The sequence below is a fragment of the Malurus melanocephalus genome, unplaced genomic scaffold (genome assembly GCF_030028575.1).
Source record: "Malurus melanocephalus ecotype Western Australia unplaced genomic scaffold, MMel_1.1 scaffold_269, whole genome shotgun sequence".
In the NCBI taxonomy this organism is placed as follows: domain Eukaryota; kingdom Metazoa; phylum Chordata; class Aves; order Passeriformes; family Maluridae; genus Malurus; species Malurus melanocephalus.
Window position 1 is genome coordinate 646,638 of NW_026623501.1, and position 27,593 is coordinate 674,230.

The 27,593-nt window shown below is 54.1% G+C and overlaps 1 protein-coding gene across 1 annotated transcript; it reads left to right on the forward strand.

Annotated features, from left to right (window-relative positions):
* Positions 1 to 9,558: 9,558 nt before the first annotated feature.
* Positions 9,559 to 23,210, forward strand: PDGFRB (platelet derived growth factor receptor beta). Its single transcript, XM_057376030.1, has 22 exons — positions 9,559 to 9,633; positions 10,641 to 10,937; positions 11,374 to 11,643; positions 11,888 to 12,015; positions 12,303 to 12,477; positions 13,046 to 13,238; positions 13,461 to 13,576; positions 14,088 to 14,214; positions 14,368 to 14,579; positions 15,222 to 15,316; positions 15,563 to 15,695; positions 16,100 to 16,204; positions 16,303 to 16,413; positions 16,776 to 16,929; positions 17,723 to 17,889; positions 18,112 to 18,230; positions 19,295 to 19,417; positions 20,776 to 20,887; positions 21,166 to 21,265; positions 21,369 to 21,474; positions 21,938 to 22,176; positions 22,631 to 23,210. Exons 1-22 carry the CDS (start codon positions 9,585 to 9,587, stop codon positions 22,779 to 22,781), a joined length of 3,282 nt encoding a protein of 1,093 aa, XP_057232013.1. The 5' UTR covers positions 9,559 to 9,584; the 3' UTR covers positions 22,782 to 23,210.
* Positions 23,211 to 27,593: the final 4,383 nt, after the last annotated feature.

The following is a 27,593-nucleotide window of genomic DNA, read 5'->3' on the forward strand; positions in this document are numbered from 1 at the left end:
AGTATCCTCCAGTCTGGTGACAGGAGCTGTACAGTGATTTTGTACTCTGCTTTTCCAGCACCCGTGGTCTGGGTGTGTAACCTTCTCTTGCACTCAGCAACCTGAAGAACCGGAGGATTTTGGTGTGCAGAGCCTGTGAAGGGATCAGGGAGCTCACAAAACTCTCACAGTGCCAGGAAAGCCAGGGCGGTGCAGTGAATTGTCTGTCCTGCACCCATGGTGGGACTCGTTCTCTCCGGGCCATGCCTGTAGGGACACCTGTTCATCCACCCAGGAATCCACTGTTCCCCATCCCACACTGCTCCCTGCGCTCAGGAACAGCCAGTGTGTGATGGAGCTGGCAGGAGATTGTGGGGTACAGGGGGCTGTGGGCTGCAGGCGCTGGAGCAGGGAAGGTTTGGAGGGTGCAGAGATACATCAGGGCACTGCACTGGTTGTCAAACCCTGAGCTGCCATCAGGAAGCAGACGGAGCTCCTTGTCCCTGCTGTGGAAGGGGATTTTGGCAGGTCCCCACGAGCAGCACAGGGCTGCTCCAAGGGGTGATGCTCCTGAAGCAGCAGGAGATGGGCAATCCTGCCCCTCAGCCCCATCCTGCCGGGCCCTCTGCCTTCCTCCTTCCGGCCCAACTACCCTGCGAAAGAGTCYGTGACTGAAATCTTAATGCTGCTGAGACCCAGCAATTGGCACCAATTAAATTGCTACATTCATGTTTGAATTGCTTTAACTGGCGAGACACACTGTCTTATTTATACAAAAAAATATGTTTGCTTGTGGGTTTGTCTGAACTGGTGCCAGCAGAAAATTCACCATTTCAGGCCCTGCGCTCTGCAAGCTCATTCTCCACTCCCAAACTGGARGTCACCTTGGTTCCAGCCTTTGCCAAGCAATGGTGGCAGAACAGAAACACCGCTTTCCTCGGGGCTGAGAGCTGCCGGCATCACGAGAGGGGTCCCCTCCTCTCTCCACACAGGCAGCTGCCAAGTTTCCTTCTCCAGCCTGGGAGCTGTTTGGGAGAATATGGTTCGATTCAGGAGCAGGACTCAGTGCCCATTTTAAAGCTGTGCTCAGAGGGAGGGCAGCGGGCGCTGGCAGCTGCTGGTGCCAAGTCCTGCTTTTGCTTCTCCTCTGGAGGTTCTGTCAGGTTTTGGGGTAGGGGCTGTTTGCAGAGCATGGGTGCAGAGGGGAGCTGATTTCAGCTTTGTGACTGAGAGGGGAGGTTATAAATGACCCTGCATGCAGGTTGGCAATCACGGCTTGTGCTGCCTGGCCAGAGCACACAGGAGGAGGTGATCCATCTCTGCAGCCCTGGTGCTGAGTGCCACCATCCTAATCCTCCTGTCCCACATGTGAGCCTATGCAGGAGGGGGCAGAACCAGCCCACAGAGCCAAGAGCTGCACCACAAGTTGCATTTTGCTCCTTGTCAGAAATCCACAAGTAACAGGGCCAAACAACAGCCCCCTCTGAACRCAGCCCCTGCCCTTCACACCCAGCACTAGCTGTCCCCTTCCTTCCCACCCTGGCCATGCTGCCAGGCTCCTCTCCAGCTGCTGCAGACAGGCAAAGGGTGCCCTGACCACAGAGATGGTGAGTCCCTAATCCCAGCCACGAGAGCCTAAAACCCCAGAACAAAGCAATTAAGCTCGGGTCCCTGGGATGCAACTGAGAGGAGCTGATACATCCACGGAGATTATCTCCTCCTCCTCTGCAGATCTTGGGGAAATGCTCACAGGAGGATCAGGTTGCTCACCCTTTGCTGGGTCTGGTAAGACCACAACCCTCTGCCTGCTCCTGGAGCTTTGCATAGCCCCTGCATCCTACGGGGACTTAGGATGGTTCTTTTTCTCMTCCTGCCTCCACTGCACTCCCTTCACAGCTTATTAGTGGTTAATTAGAGCCCGATGGGACCATTGGCTCCAGCCCTGGCCCCACCAGAGCCGCCACCCTGTGAGCAGGTGATGGAGGTGCTGGGGACTGTTCTCCCTGTGCAAACCTCAGCAGAGTGCTTCCCGTGAATCACCATGGGAAGGCAGCCATGGTTTTCTGGCAGCCATGGAACAAGAGTGAGGAAAGCCCTGGGGATGCCAGGACAAGGGATGGAAGGCCAAGGTGGTGCCTGACCTTGGTTCTGTATCTCCTGCTTCCCTCACTCTGCTCTGGCRGGGAGAAGCAGCAGGTAGAGCAGATGGRCTCTGCTCAAGGTAGACAACCCCCRTCCAGTCTGACATGTCCAGGAGCTGGGACCCCTAAATACACCAGTTTGGGGGTGGAGGAATAAGAGAACTCTGAGTCGCTGCTGTCAGCCAGCCCCAAGGCTTTGCTACCCAGCTGGAGGGGCCAGTGGAATGCAGGGAACTGTGTGGGTTCCGGACTGTAGTTTGGGTGCCCTGCAGCCATGTCCACAATTGCCATCGCTCACATGCTTGTGAAACAGAGGGATGTGTTCTCCCAAAAATGTCTTTGCTGTCAGGAGCTGTGGATAAGTTAGGGGACAGTCACGGACAGCCCCAGCTGGGCTATGTTGGATCATTTATAGCATCCTGTTGGAAAAGAGCACTGGGAAGGGCTGAAATGCTCCCAAGGGSCATATTCATAACTGGGGGAGTCACTGCATTCAGGGGGTGAGCCCTGAGTTTGCACAGAGCCCTGCTCCCCACACCCAGCGTGAGCATCCCCAGACATGCACAATGCCAGAATTATTGCTGCGCTCCAAAATGCTGGCCAGCATCCAGCACCAGCACAGGCCAGTCCCAGCACCACCAAGAGCCAGTCCCAGCGCCACCAAGAGCCAGTCCCAGCGCCACCATGAGCCAGTCCCAGCACCACCATGAGCCAGTCCCAGTGCCACCATGAGCCAGTCCCAGTGCCACCAAGAGCCAGTCCCAGCACCAGCACAGGCCAGTCCCAGTGCCACCATGAGCCAGTCCCAGCACCACCACAGCCCTGGCATCACTGTCTGCCCCAGGGAGACCAAGGTGGGCAGGATTTGGCCGAGGCGAGAAGCGGGGGATGCATCAAGGGACGCAGGGCACTGCCCGGCACGTGGCAGCCGTTCCTCCCAACACCCCCTCCCTCCCTCCCCGGGCCCAGATGGACCCTGCTCCTCACCCAGGSTTTTCCCACAGTCCAAGCCAAGCTCACAGGCTCCGGGGAGCAGCCCCTGGGGTCTGGCCTTTCCTCCAAAAGCGGAAGCAGGGGAGCATGCGCAGCCGAAAGGGCCATGAATACCATCACTCGGGGCTGGGGGATTATTTATAACACTGGCACCTCTCCAAACAGATGTTTCTTTTTATTCTGAACTTGCACTAAATGGGTCACTCGTTTCCTCTGTCTCCCATGGGCTTAAAAGAGAGGGGGAAAGAGGAGGGGATTGGGGTGAGAGTGCAGGGCTCGCCCTGGTCCCACGTCCCTCTGTGCTGCYTGCTCACAGTGATGTGTTGTGGAGAGCCCGTGGCTGGAGATCTCTGGTTTCTGTTTGTGGGCATTGTGGTCCCTCCTCGCTTGGAGAGGGAGGATGGACGTGGTCAGACAGGGCTGCGTGGGGCTCGCCTCCCCTCCCCRTTCCTCATGTGGCTGACCCCAGGGCAGCTGAATCACTGCTGGGGCTCAGAGYGGACTTGTCATCCTCCCTGGCAGTCTCCCTCCCCTGCTTTGGGGTCACAGTCCTCGTTTTCAGCTTTCTGTCAGGTGCTGTCAAAGCCCATGTCAGGCTGGCCTGGAGGAGGCTGGGTGTGCCCACTCACGTGCCAACATCTCCTGCAGAACCCTCATGACCACACAACCACCTTCTCCAGGTGCCACTGAGGCTGGGGAGCAGAATCTGAGGTCCTGGACAGGGGCTTTTGTCATGTCAGAGGTTAGCAGGAGAGTTGCCTTCTCCTGTGGGCACAGCATCCCTGGGCTCGTCCCCAGAGGTGGCATCTGCCCAGTCCATACCAAGGCTGTGGCTTTGGTCACATCTGCACAACCAAGGAGCCCTCACAAAACCACTCAGGGGGTTCTGGAATTAATGACACTACCTGTGCTTTCAGAACCTCACCTCTCCTCATCCCCAGATCCAGTGCATTGCCAGCCCAGGGCTCTCAGCATCCCTRGSTCTCACAGGRTCTGGGTAAAGCCTCAGGGCCCCCYTKGSCACTGGCAGGTGGCCAGGTGAGGAGGGTTYTGCCCCCAGGTATTCATCCTGGGACAGGGATGGTCTGTGGGACACAGGGACTCCCCAGCCCTGCTGCTCCTCASTGTGGTTTCGGATTTCCTACCTCTGTGTTTTATCAGCAGCCRTTTATGGGCCTGGGGATGACAGGCTCCCCATATGTGTGCCCTGCCTAATTCTAGCCTTCTGCTGGGAAAAAGAAAAAGGGCTCTGTGATGATAATCTGGCCTGTGAGTAAACACGGTGTCATGGGAGCCAAGGGACCCCAGAGGAGAGATGTTGCAACTCCGGACAATTCCAGCCAAGGGGAAAAAAAAACCAAAAAAAAAACCAGCCACTCGGTTTTATTTAGATTAAAGGGTGGGAAAGAAGTGGTTGCCGAAGCCAGAGGGAGGGTGGCAGAGGAAAACAGGACAAGCCAAGGAGTTTCACTGCCGGACAAGCGAGGTTTGGGTTTCAGGGGTCACCAGGCTTTGCTCAGGGAGCTTTTAGCCTTCAAAAGAGGCGCATGGTGTTCCCATCCCCCTGCCAGGAGAAGCTTTCACTCCCTCACTGTCAGTGGCATTGATCATGGGATCCATACAGGGAATTTTTTATTGCGTATGGGCACCCATGATCTCACTTAATGACTCAGATGTGCTTAGACAAAGAAGAAATAAAGTATATTTGACTTCCCGCTAATTTGCACCAGATGTCCTTTGCCTGCTTGGCAGGGCRGCGGGGCCATCGAGCATTGTGGGAGTGCCTGGAAGCACAGCCCTGCCAGCCCTGCAAGAAAAGGGGCTAGAAATAGAAATCCAGAGGAAGGGAAAGGATTGGYGGCTGCGTGAGAGCTCCTTCCCGATCATGAAGCCAGACGAGATGCCCTCATGGGCAGAGCCAGCATCCAGCACCTCTACCCAACACCAGGGATGAGGGCAAGGAGAGCATGGACAGAGAGAAGAGCAATGTGGGGCAATGGATGCAGGAATTGCCCCTGGAAATGCAAACAGAATTTGCTGAGAGAGGGCTGTGCACCCTGATTTGCATCTCATCCTCTTACCGGTCACTAATGGTCTGTAGGGGCCAGAGCTCCTGCCAAGGTGGCTGTCAGGGCAGCTGTGGCTGCTCTCCTTCTCCCCAGCACGCTGAACCATCCTCTTCCTCGTGCACCAGCTCTGCAGGCTGATTCCCAGCTCCCACAGCTCTGGGAGTGCTTGTGGGACCCACAGTCACTGGTTCTGCACAGGGCACTGGCTATGGAGAGACAAGAAGGGTGGTGCACAGGAGAGGAGGGCAGTGGAGAACCTCCAGACCTTGGAGCTCCTAACCCATCCTTTCCCATGGTTTAAGATTTACAGGGCTGGAAAGGGCCGTGTCCCACACGATCCATGCYTGGGGACAGGYGRTGCCAGGCAGTGGCCGTGCCAGCARTGCCACGTGTGCCCTGCCAGGATCATGGTGCTGTGCCCATGCTGGGGGCAAGCACAGAGGAGAGGGGGCTCTGTGGTGTGGCAGGGCACACAGAGCAAAGTCTGAGGAAATTCTTGCCAAGTTACCCAAGAATAGTCAAAACTGAGCCCACACAGCATATTTTGGGCATTAGCAAAGGCTTCTTAGGCGTCTTRAAWAAGAGAGAGTTCTGGAGTAGGGGARCGTTAATRAATCAGTAAGGTTTGGTGATGCTTAGCAAGGCACTCTGAGGTGCAAGGGATAGTAGAGGTGGTTCCCTAAATAAAGGTTGGACCATTCTCAACAGAGGCTGGACACAGCTCTTCCTTGTGTCCAAACCCCTGGGCGTTGCCCTGCTCCTGCTGCAGAAATTCCTGTCCGAGTTCAKCAGCCACAGAGGCATCAGCCCCCGTCCGCTCGAGCGAGGGAGTGGGAGAGGAGGCAGAGGAGAAAGCTCAGCTGTCATCAGATTTGGGATGCAGGAGAAATGGCAGCAGGCTGCTCTGGAAGAGCTGTGCAGTCATGAGATGGGGAATCATGAGACTTGAATCCYGCTCCTGGCGCAGCCATGGCCTTGGCCGTGCTGTTTGACCCCTGCTCTGDCCCTCTGGCCCATGTCCTGTCTGTGGGATCACCGGCCATCAGAGCCCTGTGCTCAGTGCTGCAGCTGCTCTGGGATGCTGGGGTGACTCCATTTATTCCATCATCCCAGRAACCCCGGCAACAGCACAAGGCTGGAGATGCTCACGCAGGATTSCAGCGGTGCCTGACCTCAGCCAGCCATGGGACACTTCCCTCTGCCAGCTGGGCGAGCCAGCAGCCCCAGGCTTGGCTCAGCTCTCCTCATCTCTGCTGCAAATTCCTCTCTGTGCTGGGCCAGGCTGGTGTGATTGCAGAGGGGAGATAAGGACAGGCAGYGTCTGTGTCACCAGGCAGGGACAGTTTCCTGTGTCTGTCCTGTATCTCCAAACCCTCCCGGACACTCTGAGTCCAGCAGAGCCCAGCTCCAGCCTGGCTGGGCACAGTGTGGGGTGAGCAGGGACGTGCCAGCTGTCAGGGACCAGCCTCCCCACTTGGGCCACTTGCCCAAGCCCCCATGTGGCCCCCGGGCCCTGAGCCCCCCCGAGCCTTGAGCCCCTGGGGAGCACAGGCACCCCACAGGCATGTGGGGCTGAATGTGGCGTGGGGCTGTGTCACCCGGCCAGCACGGCTGCCCCGCGAGCCAGCCGACCTCCTGTCTCCTCTCCCGGCCAAATTCCTCCTTTAGAATAATAAACAGTGCAGCTCCAGAAAAAAGCTCCTTTCCCTGCCTGGCCAGGACCGGTTTGCCTTCCCATCGCAGAGCTGCAGAGGGGCAGAGGGAAGGTCTGTATCAGTGCTGGGAGGATGGGGTGTAACAGGGGGATGGAGGGTTGGGACAGCACCTTAGTGGCTGCAGGGCTGGCTGAAGGGTGCTGATTGCTGCAGGAGCTCTCTGGCATCCATGGTTGTGCCTGGATGGGTGAATGTGAAGGGSCCCATGGCTTGAAAATACTCAGGTCCTGGCCTGTGGGAAGGACCTGTACGAGTCTGAGGGGTCCGTGGCACCCTGCTAACCCACAGGGCTGGGAGGAGACCACCCAAGGCAGCTGAGCATCGTGTCAGTGCCTGCTTTTGGGTCCCCGGGTGGGATAACATCTGGGTGCCTGCTTTTGGATCTCTGAGTGGGGCTGCTCCTTCTCGTCTGGCACTCTTAGCGGCGCTTGCAGTTCCTGCTGTGAACAAAAGCTGGGATTGAGGAGAGAAACAAGTGYTCTCCAGGCTGGCAGTGAGCTGGGTGCGTTTGCAGCCCCTGTGAAGCGTTTGTGTGCACCCACRTGTGCAAGCACGCGTGTCACCGCCACAGCGACAGAAAGCCTTGTCCTGCTCCCGCAGCCGCACAGCTCCGAGCACGGCCGGGGCAGACAAACAAGGGAGAGGTCACCGCTCTGTGCGAGACGTTGCCACCCTCCCACTCTGCTTGGGAAGCATCTCCAAGAGAAATGCCTTTCTGCAAAACCAGCAGCTTTATTAAATCCAGCTATGAACACAGCGGAGGCGGCCAGAGGCGGCGGGCGGAGGCTGCGGGGCTCTCGCTGCTCGCCAGAACGGCACCCCTGCTAGCCCAGCACCCGTGCCCGGCCCCTGATCCCGCAGGGCAAGGGTTTGCCCATCAGTGACCCTGCAGAGATCGCTGCTGGAGTGAGGGATCTGTCAGTGGGGACAGGAAGGCGAGATCTCCCTGCAGCAGGGCTGACAGTGACAGCCGTGAATCTGGACAGGCGGAGAAAAGCTGGGCATGAGCTTGGGAAGATCTTACAGGCAGGGATTTGGGGGGCTGGGGTGGTGAATACACCCTGGCTTGTGCCTGCAGGCACGGAGGGGTGAAAGGAGAGGATCCCAGCTGTCCTTACAGCCTTGAACRTTGAATAATGGATGAATCACACACCTCTGTAAAGGAGAATGGGGAAACGCAGGTAATTGTTCTCATGGCAGTGCCTTGGGGGGCAGAGATTAGATTGTCCATCCACCTCCTCCTGTCTCCTGCAGCTCGGCGCTCTCTGAGGGTGGGTGCAGGGAGGTCACATTCATTTATAGCCCGAAATTCACCTCGCTCCTTTCATCCTACCGCCCCCAGCTCTTGCCCTAAGTGCTCTTATCCCCTCTGGCAAACGCCGAGAGAGAAAGAGCCATAGCGGGTTTTTCTGGAGGAGGGAGAGGGACCCTGCTGAATAAGCTGGAGACCTGGAAGGATTTGTGGTAGATCAGACTTTTGTTGAGCCAAAGCAAGAGAATAATAAAAACATCTGACAAGCGCACGTCATTTAAAAACCATTTCCTCCTTAACATCAAGCAGACCGGGAGGCCGCTGCAGGGCCAAGAGGCAGCAGGGAGCTCAGTCAGAGACGGTGCTTGGGGCCAGGTCAGCAAGCCCAGATTGCCACTAGCCTTTCTCAAGCCTGGCAAGAGCTCCCCAGAGCACTGCTGGCATCTCAGAGAGCTTCTCCTCAGGGTCTGCCTTGGGGGGTGGCCCAGCAGCAGGGCGGGAGCTCAGCCTGGGGCTGCATGGCTGAGCCAGGAACTTCAGCTCCATGCAGGAGCATCCCCAARTGAACTCATTRCCCCCCAGCTCTGCCCAGGCACAGRGAAAGCCTTTCCCCTTACTCTTCCCCTTGTCAGAGTGTGCATTTCGCTTTTCAGAAATTCTCATTGCCATCCCTGCAGGTACCCATCACCCCAACACACGGGAGACAGACCCCTGCTCTTAGGGAGCTCTGGCCTTGTCTCTTTTGGGCTCTTGGTTTGCAGCAGGGAGGGCTGGAAAAGCTCTGTGGAAAAGATTTCTTGAGAAGTGTTGATTAGAAGGATTTTAAACTAAAAAATCCCTCTTAGATATTCTCTTAAATATATGTATTTAAAAGTTAAATACAAGAAACTTATTTTTTCTTCAGGCTTGTTGTGGTTTAGCCCCARCCAGCAACCAAGTGCCATGACAAGGCTCCTTTTATTTCATTGGAAGGAGCAAACAATGTGGGAGGGTTGGAGGGGGATCTGTTTTCTAGCAAGTTTTATCTCACTGTGACTGAAGGAAGAAAAACTAAGGAAAAAAGGCGAGTGGCAAAGCAGAGGGAGGGAGGAAGGCAGGGCTYTGCTGAGRGGGGAGAGGCATTTCCAGCAGGGATGAGCAAGAATTGACACAACTGSTGGGGCCTCCAGCAAAATCCCTGCTTAGCAGTGGGAGATGCCTTAGAAACTGCTCCTTGTGCAGATCCAGCGGGAGGGGGAACCACCACACCCCCAGGAGGGAGAGGCTGAAAACTGGGGAGAGATGGAAGCTTTCTGAGGTGGAGAAGTGAGGCCAAGGCTTGGGTGGGGGCTCAGGGAGCCCTGCGTGGGGTGGCCGAGGGTTCCCTCCTGCGCTGGGTGCTGTGCTCATCCCGCTTTGCTCTTGGCAGGATTCGGACGCCAAGCCCGGAGCCACCATGCTGTGCTCCACCCTCCAGACGCGTCCCTGGCTCCTCATCCTCACTGGTGAGTGCTGTSCTGGGCMGGGCTGGGTGATCCCTGCACTGGGACGCTGCCCTGAGGGGCTCCCCTCAGAGTGAGGGGCGGAAAGGAGCAGCACTGGGGTGCACAGCATGCTCCAGGCACATCTACCCTTCCTAAAGCCTCAGATCCGCGGGCTGACCCAGTCCTGTGGTGTGTGGGTGTAAAATCACCCCCTGCTCCATGGTGATGCACAGCAGAGCAGAAGAAGGAGGCCTTTCCACAGGCCAGGTGTGCTCAGCCCTTCCTGAACCCACAGGAGCTGGACACCCCACACCCCACACCCCACAGCAGCAGGGATTTGGTCAGACCCCACAGATCCAACATCCCCAAATTCCTGGCTGCTCCTGGGCTGTTCCCAGCATTGCTGCCAGTCCCTGCAGCTGTTCCCAGCTGTCCTGCCCACCTGTGGGGACAGCAGGGAGGAGCACTTGTCACAGTCCCGCTGGGACATCTGGGCACACGGTGAGGCGAGGGAGCCGGGAGGGACACGGGGAGCCATTCAGGAAGACCTTGCTTGATCTATTGCTTCCAAAGGATTTCCTGCAAGGTTTTGCTTTCATTCCTTTGTCACTTTCTTGTAAACTGACATTGTTTCAGCCTGTTCTGTGTCCTGCCTGTGGACAGGCAGCCAGAAGAGCAAGGAATTGCCTCCTGTACTCCTTGGGGGTTCTCCACTCGATATTGCCACAGACAACATGGGCTGCACTGAGCGCTGCTAAATCCTGTGATGCCTCATTTGCTGTGCAGTAAGGGCTGCAGGATGTACAGGGAGTGAAGGGTGACCCACCAGGGTCTGGGCTGACAGGACRTTTGTGAGGAGAGCGTGGGTTTGTCAGTGGTGACTGCACCAGGGAAGGCAAATCCAGGAGAGCTGTCAGCGTAAAGACTGACACTCCAAAACAAACACACTGCCGTGAGCTGGTGCTCCAGTGTGCTTCTCTGTGCATTTCAGAGGAATTCAAATAGGTCTCCTGTCACTCCTCTCTCAGGTCTGCTGGAGGTAACGTTTGGGGACAGCGGGCTGCACATCGAACCCAGMGAGAATGAGCTTGTGCTCAGCCTCCACAGCAGCTTCTCCCTGCTGTGCTATGGGGACAGAGAGCTGMTCTGGGAGCGGGAGGGGCAGCCCCTCAATGCCTCGCTGGAGCACAGGGATGGCATCTTCGTCAGCAATCTGACCCTCAGCAACGTGACAGGCCACCACACCGGGGAGTACTTGTGCACCTACAGCCCTAAGCAGGCTCCAGAGCCAGCGGAGAGGAAARCCCTCTACATCTACGTTCCAGGTAGGGGACAGCCTGTCCTTGCCTGTGCTTTTCCACAGGGTTTTGCAACCAGGAGAAAGAGGGCTTTGACTTMTTGTTCTGTCTCCAAGCACCTGGAATCCCCAAATCCCTCCTCCAAATGCAGGAGAGCCCTTACAGTGGGTGTCTCTGGCTGTGGCATGTCTCATGTGCCAGCTCATGGAGAGGCCCGTGTGTGGGGTGCTGGGGCAAGTGATGGGAGAGCTGTGGTGCTCCGTGGTGCTGGGTCTCTCTCACCCTCCCAGGAAGGGTTTGACAAGCACACAACAGGCAGCTCTGCTTTCCCCTGGGAAGTATGGGAAGAAGCATTGCACTGATATGGAGTCAGGGCGCTGTGCTGGAGCATTCCTGGAGCACGGAGCAGCCCTGGTTACATTCCAAGCAGCTTTCCCTAAGCAGYGTTCCCTCTCTCCCACAGATCCCTCCCTGGTTTTCCTCCCTGCAGTCACCTCTGAAGAGGTCTTCATCTTCATCACGGGCTACACGGAGGCTGTCATCCCATGCCGTGTGACCAACCCTCAGATGCAGGTCACCCTCTATGAGAAGAAGGTGGAGAACCCCATCCCAGCCACATATGACCCACAACAGGGATTCAAAGGCTTCTTTGAGGATAAAACCTACTTCTGCCGGACATTCGTGGATGACCAGGAGGTGGATTCAGACACCTTCTAYATCTACAGGATCCAGGGTGAGCTGACATTGTCGTGGCACACCTGTGTTGTTCCTTCAGCCAAGGCAGGGCACACCAAAGCTCTCCCTGTCTGCTCAGTCATGATAATTTGGAGTTAGTCCTGTCCCCATTACAGAAAGGGTTCTGCCTACAAGTCAGCTCCATCCCTCAGGGAAGACACTTTCCAGTGCACCAGCCCAGCCAGGGTAGATGGACAGGATGCTCACTTCATAATCAATTTTTTCTTCCACCTTTCCCACAGTGTCATCTGTGAACGTCTCCATCAGYGCGGTGCAGACCCTGGTGCGCCAGGGAGAAAACATCACCGTGATGTGCACCGTGAGCGGCAACGAGCTGGTCAACTTYAACTGGGATTATCCCCGCAAGCAGGTGAGTGCTGCACACCCTCAGGCTCCGGGCAGCACCTCCAGCCTTGGCCCAGATGTGCCACGACAATCACTCAACTGTGTCCCGTGGAAAAGTTGTGGGATGCTGCTGCTGCCACACAGGGAGGCTGGATGGGGACATGCTTGGGGATGTACTGTCCCATTGGCCTCTGATTGGCGCATGTCCCCTGTCCCTGTGCTCCTCCACCACCTTCTGCTCCCTCCCTGTGAGCCCAATGGCAGAACACGTTCTTGACTCCTCACACCGTGTCTCCTGTCCCCATTGTGCAGGCGGGGAAGGCTGTGGAGCCAGTGACCGACTTCCTGCCCGGATCCACTCACGAGATCCGTTCCATCCTCATCATCCAGAATGCAGAGCTGGAGGACAGTGGSACCTACATCTGCAATGTCTCCGAGGGCTACCATGAGAAAACAGACAGGAAGGACATCACTGTCCAAGTGATTGGTGCGTTGCTGCCCACATGCCCAAAGCCAGCAAACCACGTGGGCGTCCAGGCAGGATGTCCCAGAGTGACCCCCTCTCCTCACCCATAGCTTTCACCTCTCTCAGCTACCTCACCTCTGCTCTAAGTACCCATGGCAACAAGCCAAACATCACCCCACGTCACCCCTGCTCACTTCTGGGCTTCAAAACATCCCAAATCTTCCTTCATTATTTTTATGACCCTTTAAAACTCTTGAGGGTATGGGTAAGAGCTCTTCTGCACTTTGTGGTGCCAAGGTGATGTGAAGATATTTTGTCTCCCATCTGCACCTGACCTTCTTTTGTGTAATTTGAGGGAAGCTGCCTCATCTCCATTATCTCCAACAGACAACAGCCACATGCTGCCTTGTGAGCTCCTCTGCTCCAGGGTGGCTCTGCATCCACATTCCCCTCAGACACAAGCCTGAGTGCTTGAGGGATAGATCTGGAGCTTCCCCACCACTTCTGGGTGTTCAGAGAATTTTGTTCTCCAAAGGGCAGAGGAAGGTTGTCTCCCTCTCTGACCCCCCTCTCCTCCTGCCCCTCTCAGAGCGTGGCTTTGTGCGCTTCCACACYCACCTGCCCAGCACGGTGTACACCGAGGTCCACAAGAGCCACACAATCCAGGTGGAGGTGGAGGCCTATCCTCAGCCCAGCATCGTGTGGCTGAAGAACAACAACACATTGACCATGGAGAGCAACAGCGAGTTCAGCATCACCAGCAGGAACCTGTCAGAAACCAGGTATGGGCCCATCATTCCTCACCAGGGTGCAGGGAGTGGGTAATCCCAGCGCAAATTTCTGGTTGTGCGTAAATTGTAAATTTCTGGTTGGACACAGCAGTGGTTGAATGGTTTCTGTGAGTGGATTTTGAGCATTTTGAGGTGAGCGGGAGCTGGCCTCTGAGCATTATGAGTCCCCAGCTGTCCTCCCACAGCCATCCCTCTGGGACTGTGTCTCCCCAGGTACCAGACAGCTCTGGTGCTGGTGCGGGTGAAGCAGGAGGAAGGAGGATTTTACACCATCCGGGTTTCCAATGAGGATGACGAGCAGGAGCTCTCCTTCCATCTGCAGATAAACGGTGAGGAGGGGCATGCAGACACAGGGCTGAGAGTGGGAGYAGCCTCAAGGGGTGGCACCATCCTTTGCTGCAGACCCCTCAGTTTGAAGCCTTTACTATTCTGGCTGCAGCTCCAGAGTGGTCTTGGTTAAAGAAAGAGTATTCAAGCAAGAAATGTGCTCAGGTGAAATATCTTACACTTGGCCTCAGAGCAAGTGGGACAGGAAGGCAGCACAGTCACCAATAGCTTGGCCCAAGGTAGTAGATATAGAGATGATAGTGCAGTTGTGGTGTCCAGCATGTCCCCCATGCTCACCTAGATGGGGGCAGATCTTCTCCACAACCCCCTCAAACCTCACTCTTTTTGCTGTTACCTTTCAAAAATAAAACACAGTTGATGTGATGAGTCCTACCTCATCCCTAGGCTGTGGCAGGGTTACAGTAGACTCACATTCCCCAGAGGAATCATGTTCCCCTGACACCCTGCAGTCAAAAAGGAGGATTTGTTCCCATCACTGTCTTTTGGTTTCAGTGCCAGCTAAAGTGGTGGATCTCAAGGAGAACAACAGTGCCAGCAGTGGGGAGCAGACTGTGACGTGCTCTGCTGAAGGCATGCCCCAGCCAGAGATCAGCTGGTCCACCTGCAGTGACATCAAATGGTGAGAGGAGGGCTGGAGCCCATGGGATTGCTGTTTATTAGAATAATAAGCCATTATTTGAACTGTATCCTGCTGGCACACACACCTGGGCATCCCGTGGTGGCACACGGTCCCTGCTGCCTTTATAAAGGTGCCTTTATCCCCTCTGGACAGGTGCAGCACCAAGGGACAGCCCACCCGGCTGCTGGGCAATGAGTCGGCCGAGATCGGCGTGCAGACCAACGCCTCGTACCAGGCGGAGCGGCAGCTCTACCGCGTCAACAGCACCCTGCAGCTGCACAGAGTGCACCAGCCCCTGCTCCTCAGGTGCACCGTGCACAACTTCCTGGGCACCAACTCMCAGGACATCACTCTGGTCCCACACGGTGAGGGCTGAGGGAAGTTTTGAGCCACTAGTGGGGAGATAGAGTTTTCTGTGTCTCCAGCCTGGAAACCTGGGTGCTTCTGCCCCAAATGGAGCCTCCTTTGGGTTGAACAGAAAAGATTGTTCCAGTTGGAGCGTGGAGCCCTTATGTCCAGTGGACATGGGTATGCTCTTGCCACTGCTGGCAGGGTCATCTCTCCAGAGAGGCAACAGAAGAGTGCCTGAGGAGGTCCCCAGTGTCTTGTTATTAGCCCATGGGTCACTAGATGGTGCCAGGGACTTGAACATGCACGTGCTGAACATCCCAAATTAGAGGAAGGATGGTCTAAGCCCAGGCCCAGAGCTGCCAGCTCTCCCCCAAGCAAAGCAGACCCTCTTTATCTTTATAGCCTCCCATGTCTAAACCTCTCCTGAGGCAGCAGATCCTTCAGCAGGCAGTACCAACCCATCACCCCATCATCCCTGGGGGCTGGCCCTGCAAATGCCCAGGAGGAGGCTGTCCCTACCCAGAGGACAGCTCAGGGGCAATGTCTGGGGGGAAAGAGTGTGGGAACCCCTCTGCTGTGTTCTCTCCTCCTTTCCCTGGGTACTGAGGCCATGCAGGGGCGGAGGAGTCTGACTGCTGTCCCTGTTATCTTTGCAGCCTTGCCRTTCAAGGTGGTCATCATCTCTGTCATCCTGGCCCTGCTGGTCCTCACYGTGATCTCCCTGATCATCCTGATTGTCCTGTGGCAGAAGGTAAAAGAGAAGAGGGAGAGTGTTCCCAGGCTGGCACAGTGGTACCCCAGGGTGGCTGGGTGATGTCCCAGCCATGACAGGATCCATGGGCCTCCATCAGTCCCTGCTTGCCCCTGGCACTTCTGGGGTAGACATGAGACAATGGCTGTAGGGAGCAAAGGCTCGCTAACAAAATCCACACATTCCCCAGGCCTCTCTGACTCCCAGCCTCTCAGATGTCTCTTTTCCCTTTGCTCCCTTTTCCAGAAACCTCGCTATGAAATCCGCTGGAAGGTGATTGAGTCGGTCAGCTCCGATGGGCACGAGTACATCTAYGTGGATCCCATGCAGCTCCCGTATGACTCCACCTGGGAGGTGCCCAGGGACAAGCTGGTGCTAGGTAAAGGCTCTGCAGATCTCACTGCTGGRTCCCTGACATCATGACTGTCTGGGGATGACAAGTTTTGGGTTGGGAACTCCAAAAGAGACCAACCCAGAATAGACACAGAGATCCCTGGAGATATGATGCGGTCCTGGAAGAGGGAGATCATCTGGACCATGCTGGGAGGCCAGCTGTCCCCTTGGGCRTTAAGCACCGTGTTATTCCTGGCTRTCCCTCCTTGCAGATGGCAGTTCTGGAAACCAGCCCCAGCCCTAAATATCCCAGCTCATTGCCATGTCCATGCCCATCAGGATGACAGCAGCAAAGCTGTTGTGTTTTCAGACAGACAGCTTGTCTTTTCCAGGCTCCTCTCCTCACCTCTCCTCTTGAGCAGTTGCCAACTTTGCAATGTTTCTTTTCAGGACGCACTCTCGGCTCCGGTGCCTTCGGTCGTGTGGTGGAGGCAACAGCTCATGGCCTGAGCCATTCCCAGTCCAGCATGAAAGTGGCGGTCAAAATGCTCAAGTGTGAGTTCTCCCCCTTTCCCCAGGCAAAAGCCACAAGACCAGTCAGTGCCACRCTGTCCCCTCCTTGCCCTGGCACTCACACTGGCTCTCCCCAACAGCCACAGCCCGGAGCAGTGAGAAGCAAGCCCTCATGTCCGAGCTGAAGATCATGAGCCACCTGGGACCTCACCTCAACATCGTCAACTTGCTGGGGGCCTGCACCAAAGGAGGTAGATGAGCCCTGAGCACCCTCTCTCCTCTCCCTGCKTCTCTGGGCTGAGCTTAGGAGGAGAACTCAGAATAATTCCTGTTTTCTCATTCAAAATTATTCACCTTTCCMCTAAGAAAGCCTGGTGGGGCTCTGWACATCTTTCTTCCAACCTGACTGAAACTGGCAAGGCATATGTCTGCTAACCCCCACCTCCCTCCACAAACACAAATTTCACATGCCARAAAAGTGCTCAGTACCAAAAAGGTGACTTTTCCCTTTGGCCCTGCCTAGACACCCTGCAATCTGGTAATATCCTTGTGGGATGGAATTGATGGCCATGGTGGGCGAGGCGAGGCTGACAGGGGTGCTGTGTCCCACCAGGACCCATCTACATCATCACTGAGTACTGTCGCTACGGGGACCTGGTGGATTACCTGCACCGCAACAAGCACACCTTCCTGCAGTGCYACGGGGACAAGGCACGGCGAGAGGCAGAGCTCTACGGCAACACTCCCAAAGAGGACCACGGGTTCAGGTATGTGCACAGCAGTGCTCTGCTCCTCCCTGGGGCTTACCCCATCTTAGCYCCATCAGGGAGGGAGGCTGGTACTGCCAGGGAGGATCCTRCATTTCTCCAGAGTGGTGAAATGARCACTGGGACRCAGCTGGATGCTCGGTTACCTTGTGAGACCAGCCAGCCTCCAAGSACCTCCTGACAGCAGGGAGTTAGCAGAGGCAAACTGTGTGTCCTGGAGTCTGGGYTTGCTAGCACACATGCCAGCTGCTCCATGCCAGTTGGGAATATTCCCTGGCATCATTAACTTTATCAGCATAACCATAGCTATGCACTGAGACAGAGACACGGGGTTTTCCAGCATGCTTTGACCACTGGAGACCTCAGCTCTGCATTTTCAGGTCAGGTTGCATTGCTGCCGAGCCGAAGGGAGAAGTGCTGGAAGGAGGGCAGTTGCACAAGAGCTGCCACCAGGAAAGGGAAATATCCTTCATCTGGTTGCCAGCTGTGAGGGATGCAGGCACAGCAGCACAAAGAAATGGCCCCATGGGAAGTTAGAAAGCAGCATTTCCTTCCAATAGTCAAATAGAGCAGAGTTACAGCTGCCCCTGCCCTTTCTGCCTGATGGCAGCTGAGATCTTCCTAAGCACTAAGCCATTTGCACATCCACGACGCAGGGCTTCTTTCCCGGCTGTGTGGGACATTTCAGTAGTGGGGCTGAGGGTTCAGGAATTTCAGMCTCACAGATCATTGCCCCCAGCCCTCATGTCTCCTCTTCTCTGGATGGGAGCAGCCTCTTTTCTTTCCCCCACAGCCACCTCTCCATGTCTGTCGAGAGCGATGGAGGCTACATGGACATGAGCAAGGATGACTCCCTGGACTATGTGCCCATGTCTGACATGAAGGGTGAAGTCAAGTAYGCTGACATTGACTCCTCCAACTATGGCACCCCCTATGAGCTGGACAGCTATTCCCCCTCAGGTAACAGCTTGGCCACAGCACCAGGGAGAGCTGCTCATACTTTGGGTGCTGGGTGCCTTTGCTTGCAAAGGTCACTTTTGGGACTCATCCAGCAATGGTGGCAGATGTCCCCACAATGAGAGTCCCCAGCTCTGCCCCTTTGTTGCTGGAGGCAGAGCATTCCCCAGTGTGTCCTTCCACTGTGCTGTGTAACACCAACATCCATCTCTGCTTGCCCTGCAGCTCCTGAAAGGACAGACCGGGTGACACTGATCAATGAGTCTCCACTCCTCAGCTACATGGACTTGGTGGGCTTCAGCTTCCAGGTGGCCAATGGGATGGAGTTCCTGGCTTCCAAAAATGTACGTGTGCTGGCTGCTCTGTGRTGCTGCAGTGGTGGTGGAGGCCAGCAGTGAGTTCTGTGCCATGTCCTGTGGTCAGCTTCCTCCYGCTGTCCCTCTGTCTGTGCCAAACTTGTGGGAGAAGTGGCCGTGCTGACCACTTCCCTTTGGAAACACAGTCCTGGAGATCAGCATGACTRTATCTGCATGTGACAGCTCACCCTGGCTCACACTGAGCTGCAGACCTCAAATCCCTGACTCTGTGCTCCTCCTGAGCCTGTCACAGCTGTGGCATTATATCATCCATGTTTATTGACATGAACAGTGCACAGGGAGCTAAAGCATAAGCACTCTGCAGCAGAATAACTGCTCTTCCTCTACACCCTTACTGCACCACGTGCTCTGAGCACCCCAGGACACATCCAAATTGCTTGTTTAGTGGAAGTTAAGCCACCATGGAGGACTGGGCTCTGGGATTTCCTAAGGTCTGTCTTAGCCCAAGGCAGGCAATAATATAGCTGGATTGTGTGAAGCATCAAACAGGGCAGGGCTAGCAGAAAGCATCAATGACATCAATGCAGCGAGAAATTCCTGGCTCTCTGCCTCCAGCCAGACAGTCTGATCCCTAAAAATGCATGGTCAGTGCTCCTTCAGCAAATGTCAGGACTGTTCATATGGAAAACATTCAGCATGCTGGCAAACTAGGAGGCACAAGCCAGGCTGGWGTAACTCTGATGTCTGCAGACAATCTCCAAACAGAGATGGAGACACCCCGTCCTTGCCAGCCCACCAAGCCCCTCGCTTGGCCAGGCCCTGGCAATCCCCTCTCTGCTGGGTTTCTCGGGTTCCCCCTGCCAGATCCATATGGCTGCTGCTATCCCATGGCAATCAGCCCAGGCAAACAGTGAAACGTGGTAGCTCTGCTGCTGATCAAGCCATGATAATCCCTAGAGGTGAAGGAGATGCCTGAAATGATGTGACTCCTGTCCCTGCAGCCCCAGAAATGGGCTAGTGCTGGAGCTGGGCTGCATCCTCAGGCTGTCTGGAGAGCCCTGGCAGTGACAGTGCTCTGTGTCCCCCTACAGTGTGTGCACCGTGACCTGGCTGCCAGGAACGTCCTCATCTGTGARGGGAAGCTGGTGAAGATCTGTGACTTTGGCCTGGCCAGGGACATCATGAGGGATTCCAACTATATCTCCAAAGGCAGTGTGAGTASCAGGAGCTGTGCAAGCCCCTTCTCCCCGGGGCTCTGGGCCTGCACTGTCCCCCTGGGAGCTGGTCCATCATTGTGCCCAAGGTGGTGACAGGGCAGGACTCCCAGGAGATGGTATCAACAGCCAACCATCCTGCACACTGTGGAGTAGCAGAATTGCTCTCAACTCCTGGCTCTTCACAGAACCTGAGCAGCAGCAAAACTGAGGATTGTCCCCTGAGAACTGTCCCCATCACTGGCAGCAGTGCTGCATCCCTTCCCTGCCAGCACTGAGTGTGGTCCTGAGACATGAGGAGGGCAAGGCTGGGCAGCTTGGCAGGGCTGTAGTGACTCACTGACCACTCTGGGAAGAGCTTCACAGGATTCTGCTCCAACCACTAGACCACAGGTTAAGAGGAAGTGTCTTCTTCCAAGCAGCTACTTTCCAGAGAGATGTCTCCAATCTTTCGAGGCRGGAGGGGTTAAGGCTGTAATTGAGCTTTGCCAGAAAGCATTTCCCTGTGACTTCAACAACAGTCTGTGAACTCCAGCCCTGAGGCATTTGCCAAACAAAGCAGGCCATGTAATTCCCAGAGAAACTGAGGCTGGGGGAGCTGAGAATAGAGCCAGGTGCCTTAAAGCCCAATCTCTATCTAATCTATAAACTACTTACCTTCTCTCGTGCTTTCTCCCATGTGCTGTCAGACAGGCAATCAGAGCTAGGGCAGCGGGACCCTCCTGCAGAGGGGCTGGGGTTTTCAGTTCAGCCTTGACATATCTGCTTTCCTGTCCAAAATGGGAAATGAAACTGAGCCCCTTTGCAATCCTTCCTGGAGATTATTTTGGTATTCATTGTGCAAGCGAATTCCAGGGGCCAGTGCTGCATGCAAGCTGGCCAAGTGAGGCTTCCTTTTATGTATTACTCTGTGTGAGTAAGAACAGAAGAAAGGCTGGATGTATCCTTTGGCCCTTTTCTGGTCATCCTTTAGCCCTTTCCAGCCTGGTCTCAGGTTCCCAAAGTTTCTGGATTTATCCAGAAGTTTTTGGTCACATTGTGCAAGTCAGTGGTGTCCTCGAGAGTGAGGGAGCAGAGAACACACTGTGACGTGTGTTCATCATGGCAGACTGGGATGGAAATGGATGGAGCAAGTCCCTACTTTCCTCCTTTCTGCTAGGTTTATTTTGCACAAAGAAAGAGGCAACTGGTCCCTCCCAGAACTGACAGACCACAGGTGCCAGCAGATGTGTTGTAGTCACAGTCAGCTCTGGAAGGTCTTCTTTGCTTGTAACTTGAGTGTCAGGCTCTCAGCTGTTGAAACAAGTGCTGTGGGTWCAGCTGACTCTTTCTTGTTTTGTTTTTTTATTCTGCCTTAGACCTTCTTGCCCCTTAAGTGGATGGCTCCAGAGAGCATCTTCAACAACCTCTACACCACCCTGAGTGATGTGTGGTCTTTTGGAATCCTTCTTTGGGAGATATTCACTCTAGGTGAGTGCCCTGGAGATCATGGTGGTGTCTGTGGTTCTGATAACATGTTAGCAGGATCCCTTCAGAGACAATAAAAATGCATTTCTAATCCCCAATCCCAACCTTACTAGTCAGAGCAGCATTTCATTCCCTGTTTCCTTCTCTACCATGCTGACGTTGCGTTTGGAAGTGAAATGAAACAGGAAAGGTAAAGACAAAAGGAAACCTTGGTGTGAAATGTTGGCTTGAGGGTGGCAAGCGATCCAGCAGCCTGACTCCTGGTCTCCCTTTACCCTCAGGAGGGACTCCATATCCTGAATTGCCTATGAATGAGCAGTTCTACAATGCCATCAAACGTGGCTATCGGATGTCCAAACCCACCCATGCCTCTGATGAAATGTAAGTGCTGTCCACACGTGTTTGCCCTGGACATGCTCTACACAAACTACAGAAGCATTTCTTGTTTTCCTCACCTGCTAACTCAGTTSTCTCCCTTTGGCAGCTACAGCATCATGCAGAAGTGCTGGGAGGAGAAGTTTGAGATCAGGCCGTCCTTCTCACAGCTGGTGGTGCTCATGGGAAACCTCCTGGTGGAKTGCTACAGAAAGGTGTGTCCAAAGGACCTGTGCTGGTGGGACAGAACAGGGTCAGTGCCTTGGTCAGGGTTTGGAGATGAGGGTTTAGATGAGTGTTGGCTGCAGGGCCAGAGGATTTTGCTGTGATCAAGGCTGCATTAGTTGGATCAGCCAGTGAAGGTGGTTTGGGCATCCTGAGGACATTGCTGAGACAAATGGCATTGCCAGACAGACAGCTGGTGACTCAGCAACTGAGGAAATCAGAACTGGCAGGAGATCAAAATCCTACCTCCAACTGTGTGSTATTTTGGAGCTGTTAAGTTGTGCCACTGATCTGTCCCTTAGGAAATGTTTATTACCTATCTTTGCTGAATTAAGGGTAGCTGAACCCAGCCAGAAGATGCCAGCCCCTCTGGGAAAACAAACACAACACAAGGGCATTCTCCCCACTCACAAAACCTTCCCCTTTCTTTGGTAACCTGCCCTGTGAGAGCAGAGGTACCAGCAGGTGGATGAGGAGTTCATGAAGAGTGACCACCCCGCTGTGGCCCGCACAAGACCCACAATTCCCGTGCTGAACAACGCCCGGCTTGCTGCCAGCTCCCCCAGCAGCAGCACCCTCTACACAGCCGTGCACCAGAATGGGGGCGAGAATGACTACATCATCCCTCTGCCTGACCCCAAACCTGAGGCAAGCTGTGACCTCCCTCAGGACGCCTCCATCAGCCGGGCCAGGTAAAAACTCTGCTGCTGAGTGTTGTCCTTTCCCCAGCTGTTCAATCTGAAACAGGGACCTCAGGAGAAAACGGGGATGGGCTGCTGAGGCATAGACTAGGGGTGGATACATTGGACAGAGGGTCACCCATCTGAGGTGCTGTGTCCTCCATGAGCCCACAAAGGTGGAGATGGTGCAGAGGAGATGGGACATGAGCTAAGACAGGACACAATGTCACATCCCTGCACATCAGCCAGCACAGATGAGGACAAGTGCCCCACTCATGGGGAGGAGAGTGTGTTGTGTTTTGGGGCTGAATAAACCCAACCAATATGGGCTGTTCCCCATGGGAAGCTGCTCGGGTAGAGAGGGGCTGCTGGGAGCTCAACACTTCTCTCAGTTGCTGGGAATCCTCTCCCACCAGCAGCCTTGGGACAATACACTAATTTTTCTGTCCCTCTTGTGTCCCTTCAGCTCTGTGCTCAACGAGGCCAACACATCATCTACAATATCCTGTGACAGCCCCYTGGGCCTCCGGCAGGACGAGGAGCAGGAATCCGASCCACAGCCGGGCTGCCAGGAGCCARCCACGGGACACCAAGAGGTGGAGGAGAGCTTCCTGTAGCCAGAGCTGGGCTCACTCTGCATCTCCTGATGGAGAGGCCAGCTGAGGGGCTGACCCAGATGTTTCAGAGAGCTGTGCTTGTGCTGGTACATCAGGACATTCCCTCGTGCTCCAGCATTCCTCCTGCCCTCCCCTCTCCCAGGGTCGGGTGGGGAATTGAAGACTTCTCCTCACTGCCATCCCCTTCCCCSTTTTAAAGAGGTGGCTCAGTGCCAGAAACCCTCGAGATCACTGCCATATCCTCCTCAGTGACCAAACCGCTGCAGGAGGGAGACATCTCACAGACCAATCTTTTCAAGTGGAAGACCTGGGTTGGATCTCCACTGGACGCCACTTTCTGCATTGCTGAGATGATCCTCCASCCTCTTCCTCCTCCATGGCAAGGAGTTTCATCTCCTCTGCACCAGCACTTCTCTGATGGTCTCAGTACCAACCACACTGTGGTTCTGTGAAATGCCACTGGGACAGAAAATCCACCTGGAGCCCATTGTTGGGGTGTAGAGGACCTGCAACACCAGCCTTCAGCTGCTGGAGGTCAGGAGTACATTGGATTGTTCTCCAAGCACAGTCAAGTCCTGGAGACACCAGCCAGTGTCTGGGAGGTACGGAATTACCATTTTCCTCTCTTGACAGCTCTTCTGTGGTGGATAAAGCATCACTAACACTACAGATATTCACAGCTCTGGGGCACAGCTCTGCACCCACCTGGAGACTGTCACACCCCTTTGTGCCCAGCGTGGCACCAGGAGCCCCAGGGGCATTCCAGGAGCCCCAAATGCTCTCTCAATGACTTGGTTATGGAAACAAAGAGGGCAGTCATTGTTTTCATGTTGTCTGTGTGGACACTAAGGTAATTATTGTCCATGGAAGATTTAAAGGAAGCAAATATATTAATCCACTAGCCAGGGCCAGTATAAGGAAGCAATATGGTTATTCATTAATCCACTGCCACTACACCAGCTCATCTGCTGGGAAATCATATAACTGCCCCAGCTCAGCATCCTTGTGCCTTATCTTTGGGAAGCAAAGGCTCACCTTTGATAAACTGTTCACCCAAACACCCTTTCTCAGGATGGGAGGGCTCACCRTTCCCTCCTGAGTCACAGCAAGATYAYGGGCAGAARTRARGATGCCAGAACACCAACCCAGTATCTCCAARGAAAGAGAGAGGCTGGGAAGCTCCTTGGTCACAGCTGAACTGCATCTCACACCCTGCCACTTTCTGGGGTCAGGCAGAGCCACTTGCAGCCTGCCAGGGCTGTGAAGTGTCACAGGGAACCAAGAATAGGGGAGGATTCCTCTCTCTTGGAAAGTGTTTTGAACACTAAAAGGGCCAAGACCTTCTTCCCCACTTCTCACAAACAGGCCTGGGGCTTCTTGTGCTCTMAGCTGGCCCTCGAATGAGCAGGCTCAAAGCAGGAGGAACTCCAGGCTTTTGAAACCAGTTGTGAGCCCCACCTCTGCRCAGATGAAAGCAGGACCCCCAAAACCACAGCTCTGACACCACAGAAGACAGCAGATTTTTCTCTGAGAGGAGTTTCACTTCACACAGAGCTCTGTTTACTGTAGAATCCTCCATTCCCATTAACCCCTTCATTGCCCTGCTCATTCACATCTCTCTGTGCATCCCACAGCAACTGCGCAGGCAGGTTTGCAAAATCAGAAATTCAGTCAGCGTCTTGCTGGGCTTCTGCCACCTCAGAGCYTATTAGACTGAGAGTCTATTTTTTTTTCCAAATATGAAACTTCTGCCAGAAATYCCCAGCAAAAAACAAAACAGCTTTTAAGTTTTCTACCATTCCAGTGCTGCCATTTATGCAGCTAAAGGAGGAGTAGGTGTTTTGTGGGCTGATGTCCTTGGTAAAATGTGAACATAAGAAATAGCACTTTTATTGGCAGCCARCAGAGTGTATTTTCAGCCTATGTGGTCAGATTCCCCACCATCCATAGGAAACACACTGTGAATGACAACGGTTTTTCCATCCTCTGTTCCTCCTRCTTGTAATGAAGGAGCCATCTTCTGTTTCCACAGTTCATTAAATGATCCTCACTGCAGAGAAGCAGTAATTGATGAGATCCTTTGGGTCAGACTGATTTTTCRAACATGTAAGGTGCTCTGTAGGGTCTGTGTCACTGCAACTTGAGCCCATAGGATGGCACAWCAGATCATCCTTGTAGCCCTTGAGTGCACCAGCTCCAGTTTTTTTCATCCTTCTCTATCAAAGGTGACCCAGTACTCCAGGTGAGATCAAATTTAGACCTCACACAGGGCATTAATAGTTCTGGTCTGTGCTGGTCTCACCTCGTGTAGTTTTGGATAAWATTGGCCTTTTCCCAGCTGCAGCATACAGACAGTTTGGAGTCATCCTCTGASCAATCTAGGCACCTACGTCTTTCTACAGTTTCAACATTTCTAACCAAGATACTCCCTGCTGTTYCAGACATTGGGTCATCAGCATATTTCATTAACAAACTGTTATTTTTGGGCTGGACTGACTAATAAAAATATTAGATAATTCCAGCAACACGAACAGTCTGAGAGTTACTTTTACTACCTCCATCCAGCCCAAAGATTTCCCCATCAGTTAACACCTTCTCACTTTCCATTTGGCCATTTGCTTGTTTACTTCAAAAATCCTGTTCTAAACTTCACCTTGTACAGATTTAATTGCTAATTAAATTACTAATTTCCCACTATCAAATAGTTTCCACAGTCCTGAGAGGGGAGATCTCCATTCTGGGGGAGCTCAAGTATCCTGTCCTATCAGCTGGGCATTAGCTACATTTGGAAGCCTATTGCATTTTGTCCCATTTGTAGATTTACTGCAATTATTCTTTGCATCAACACCAATTCTGGCTTCTGCTGGGATGCTAACCCACCTCCCTGTTCCTTTCCCAAAGCAGGTACACCAAACTCTTTGCAAAATGGTACCACTCTCCACTCCAGAGGAAGATGACCAAATACTTGCCCTTGTCCCTGTGATTTTCGGGGCTGAGTGTTGCACYCTGAGGTATTTTCCTGTCCTTACTCAACCTTTCATAGCACCTTTAGCGAGTTGCAGTGACCAGATCTCCTCAGCCAGGGACAAGCTGGGCAAAGCCAACGTGTTTTGCTAAGCATCCCTCAAAAGCAGGGCTTGGCAGAGCTGGGAATTACAGACACAGCCCCACACTCTCCCTCTCTCTGCTGCCAGAATTCCAGTCCCTGCCTGGCCTGGCAGGTGAGGGCCAGGAGAAATGTTTGGCTGTTCTGGGACCGTCAGTTTTGTAGCCATAATTTCTCCGGTGAGACTCTGAAGGAAACTGGTCCCTTCAGGGCTTCTGTTTTCATGATCAGTATTTTTGTTTGGGTGTGTTTTTGTGTTTAGAGGTGGACCCAAACTGAGGCCTCCCCACGAAGGAACGCATGCCACAGCTTGGGCCCATCTCTAGTGCAATATCTTTTTATTTGTAGATTATATTTTACACTACAGCTGTTACATTGYTATCAGAACCAGTATATGCATAATCCTACCGCCAGTCACTATTTCATACGTGTATCCCAGAAATAATGCAGCACTCCGGTGTCTCTTTCCACATTTAAAGTGTTTCTCAGACTGATGTGTGCACAGGTTTTAATCCTTTTGTCCTTCTCGGTTTGAGCGTGTTACTTTTCAAGCGCGAGTGTCACRTTTAGTGTTTGTTTGTGTTGTGTTAAGAAATCTAGAGCACAGCGGACTTTATTTGTAACTAAATTGTCTCTGTTCACCTGCCAAGGGGACTGTGCCAGGGCCCCACAGGATGGGGGCAGGAGTGCAGATGTGCAGCCAGGGGAAGTCAGCCACAAGTGAGAAACAGCTCTTGTCTTTCTTCCCAGTCAGGGTTCAGGGCTGGGGAGAGACAACACCACAAATAAAGGSTGCTGGGCAGTTGGGGTTTGCCTGYRGGGAAGCTCAAGGTCTGTGCAAAGCTGGCAGATYTGCAGAAGGGGATTTCACAGAGTGCTAAGGAGTAAAACCCCCTATTGCAATGCACAAGTACAAGGAAGAGCCCTGGCTGGGCTCAGCGCTTAGCTCAGATCCCAGGATGATCCGGGAGTGGGGTGCTGCCTGTGCTCCCACTTGGAGAGCACAAAGGTTACCTTTTGGTGGCCCTCAGCAGCCTTTTGGCATCCTTGCCTCAGGTTGTTGCCCAGGCAGAAAGCCCAGGGCAGCTGCAGGTCCTCCCTGAGCACTGGGCAGCTCCAGGGCCACTCAGATCCTTCCCTGGCAGATCCCAGCCCTGCCCAGACCTGAGTGCCCAGCACTGACTGTTCACAGTGGAGGCACCCTTTGTCTGCAGGTTTTGCTAAGGATAAGATTTCATGGGCTGTCAGGGCACGGGCTGCTGGGCTCCCAGGGTACTTGCCATGTGAGATCTCTGGGGAATGCCAAGATGGCTCTTGTTGGCTGGGGCAGAGGCAGGGAACTGCTTCACCAGCGCTCTGGAGAGATGAGTCTTGCCTGGGGTGGGAGCAGGCAGGGAAGCCAGCTTGTGCTGGGAGGCCTGCAGCATCCCATTATTTCTGTTCTGTCCTCCTTCATGGATTGATTACACCAGAACTGTAAATCTTGCCCAAAGTGTGCCCTCTCCCCACCCTGCTCTTCTGGCTCGCTGGCATCACACTGTTCCTCTGCATTTCTGAGCAGCAGCAGCATCTGTCTCCATGCTCTGTCAAAATCAACATGAGGGCAAAGGGAAAAAAAACAGAGTTAAAACTAAGGTACCAAAGAGTTAACATTTTTCTAGGTTTACAGTTGTATTTGTAGTATTTGTACTATGTCACATTTATAG